The sequence below is a fragment of the Notothenia coriiceps genome, unplaced genomic scaffold, assembly GCF_000735185.1.
Source record: "Notothenia coriiceps isolate Sejong01 unplaced genomic scaffold, NC01 NC01_scaffold00014363, whole genome shotgun sequence".
Classification (NCBI taxonomy): domain Eukaryota; kingdom Metazoa; phylum Chordata; class Actinopteri; order Perciformes; family Nototheniidae; genus Notothenia; species Notothenia coriiceps.
In genome coordinates, this window is record NW_011347064.1 from 1 (window position 1) to 2,475 (window position 2,475).

General features: G+C 41.3%; 1 protein-coding gene across 1 annotated transcript; it reads right to left on the minus strand.

Annotated features, from left to right (window-relative positions):
- Window positions 1–4: 4 nt before the first annotated feature.
- On the minus strand, window positions 5–2,470 carry LOC104948475 (myosin heavy chain, fast skeletal muscle-like; the record flags this gene model as incomplete). Its single annotated transcript, XM_010774678.1, has 9 exons — window positions 5–88; window positions 167–257; window positions 365–510; window positions 939–1,117; window positions 1,199–1,439; window positions 1,535–1,790; window positions 1,960–2,096; window positions 2,190–2,313; window positions 2,394–2,470. Coding segments are annotated over 9 exons (1,335 nt in total), but the record flags the coding sequence as incomplete, so codon positions are not given.
- Between the last annotated feature and the right edge of the window lie 5 nt (window positions 2,471–2,475).

Below are 2,475 nucleotides of genomic sequence, written 5' to 3' on the forward strand. Positions count from 1 at the left end.
CCCTGGAGAGATCAGACCTCTGCTTCTCCACCTTGGCCCGAGCAGCTCGCTCAGCCTCGATCTCCTCCTCCAGCTCCTCAATACGAGCCTGAAAAACAGAACGTTTAACAAAAGATCCTGGAAGATATTTGAATATTCTTATAACCTAAAACACTTCAAATTATACCTGAAGTTCCTTAATCTTTTTCTGAAACTGGATTCCAAGAGTCTGCTCATCCTCGATCTTGCTTAGGAGCTGGCTTACCTCGAAGTCCTTCCTGCAGGGAACAGAATGAGTTGTCTCATTGAAGTAACAAGCCAGCAGTGCTCCTCAAATCAATTGTTATTGCAAGTTGGTTGACACAGAGCATTTGTTTATGCTTACTTCTTTATTTTCTCGTCAGACTGCTGCTTGTCATTCTCCAGATCCATCAGGGATTCCTGGGCCAGTTTCAGATCTCCCTCAAGCTTTCTTTTGGCTCGCTCCAGATCCATACGAAGTTTCTTTTCTTGCTCCAGAGAACCTTCAAGCTGTGAGCAAAGTAGATGATGTCTTAAAATGTAGGTTATAACCCTTAGGATTTTGAGAAAAACCAAAAATCGAATTTGATTATAATTGTTGTTCCTTTTTTTCTTTTGTATCAGTTCTTTGTATTTACGTTAACAATGACCCTTCTTCAACGTTGTTCTTATTGTAAGTGGCAAAGCCCAGCACTGAATTTACTTTGCCTCCAAACACACAAGAGTTTCGCGGGAACAAAGTCGGGGATATAATCCAGCAACATTTTAGTAAAGCAAACTATAGTCACTTTTCTACTGTCAAAGCCGTATGAAGTCAGCATTAAAGTACTTCCATGAAGCAGGACATTGGTGTCAGTGCTGTTACCAGATTCTAATAAGAGAAGTGTTTCCCTTTAACCTCAATAATCTTTTCCTTTTAACTGATTGTTGATACGTACGTCGTCGACTTGTTGCTCCAGCTTGACTCTAGCCTTGGTCAGAGTGTTGACTTTGTCTTCCTCAGCCTGCAGATCATCGAGGGTCTGCTGATGGGCCTCTTGGAGGGCTTTCTTCTCTTTGGTCAACTTGGCAATGATTTCATCTTGAGATGACATTTCCTCAACAAGGTTCTTAACCTGTAAATGTTGATAACAATTTGAGTTAACACAAATGTTTTAATCTCCCTGAAAATGCATGATTGAAAAGCCGTCTCGTAACCTTGTCTCAGTGGCATGTTTCTCTTTTTCCACTTTGGCCAGGGTGAGCTCCAAGTCATCGATGTCTTTCTTCAACTCAGAGCACTCGTCCTCCAGCTTCCTCTTCTTTGCAGTCAGCTCACCATTCATTTCCTCCTCATCCTCCAGTCTCTCAGACGTTTCTTTGCATTTGGCCTCAAGCTGGATTTTCGCTTTAATGAGACCCTCACACCTCTCCTCTGCATCACAGAGGGTTTCACCTTCCTAGATTTGAAATGACATCCAGTTAAAAATGATTTAGGTTTTTGTAAAAAAGGAGATAATTGAAGAAACAAATTCTCTTTTTCATTTTAACCTACAGACTGCATTTGTAGCTGCAAGTCATTCTTATCCTGCAGCAGAGAAACCATCTTCTCCTCCAGCTCCTTCTTCTTTGACAAAGCCTTTGCTAGATCTTCCTTCATCTTTGCAAAGTCCACTTTCATTTGCGCCATCTCCTTTTCACTCTCTGCACTCTTCAGCAGAGGTTTGATCTTGAAGTAGAGCTTCATCCATGGCCAGGTTTTGACATTCATGAATGAGCGGATGTTGTACTGGACGGAGTAAATGGCCTCCCTGGGGAAAACAGGGATCAAAGTAAAAAAACAGATTTCATTTAGATCCTTAAAGCAATATTGATGAGAAACATGGATTCTTTTTTCAAAATAAATGTATGTGGTCAACATGGCAATCAAGTTGTCCTTATGAACATCCTTAGATTTATAAAGCTAACTGACTACAATACCTGCGCTCCATCATCTTTTGGAATTCTGTCCTTGAGAGGAAACCTCTGCTAAGAGCCTGAGTCATTGTGACCAGTTTAGCCAGTTTATCATCTCGCATCTCCTCCAAAATCCCCAGCAGACCAGCTTTGAAAAACACCTGAGATAACAGAAAGGGAAGTGTTCCTTGACATGAGGGTAACGTTACTTGCAGTATCAGGGAAAGCACACCATTTACAGACAGACGGATTACCTTTGTGTGTCCAAACTTGTACTGAGTTGGGTCAACATCAATAGAGCCCAAGAGTTTCTCTGAGGCCTTTTTGTTGTCCATGAATTGTCCCTCAGGAATGACACTGGCATTCAAAACTTTGTATCTGATTAAAGATAAATTAATTGACAGTGAATCATTTATTAAAATATTGTCAAAATATAGCAGATCTTAGTTTTGGATTACCTCTGCTTGAAGTCAGCGTATTGGATCCTGCTGGGGAAGCCCTTTCTGCAGATCCTGATACCTTCCAGCACACCGTTACACC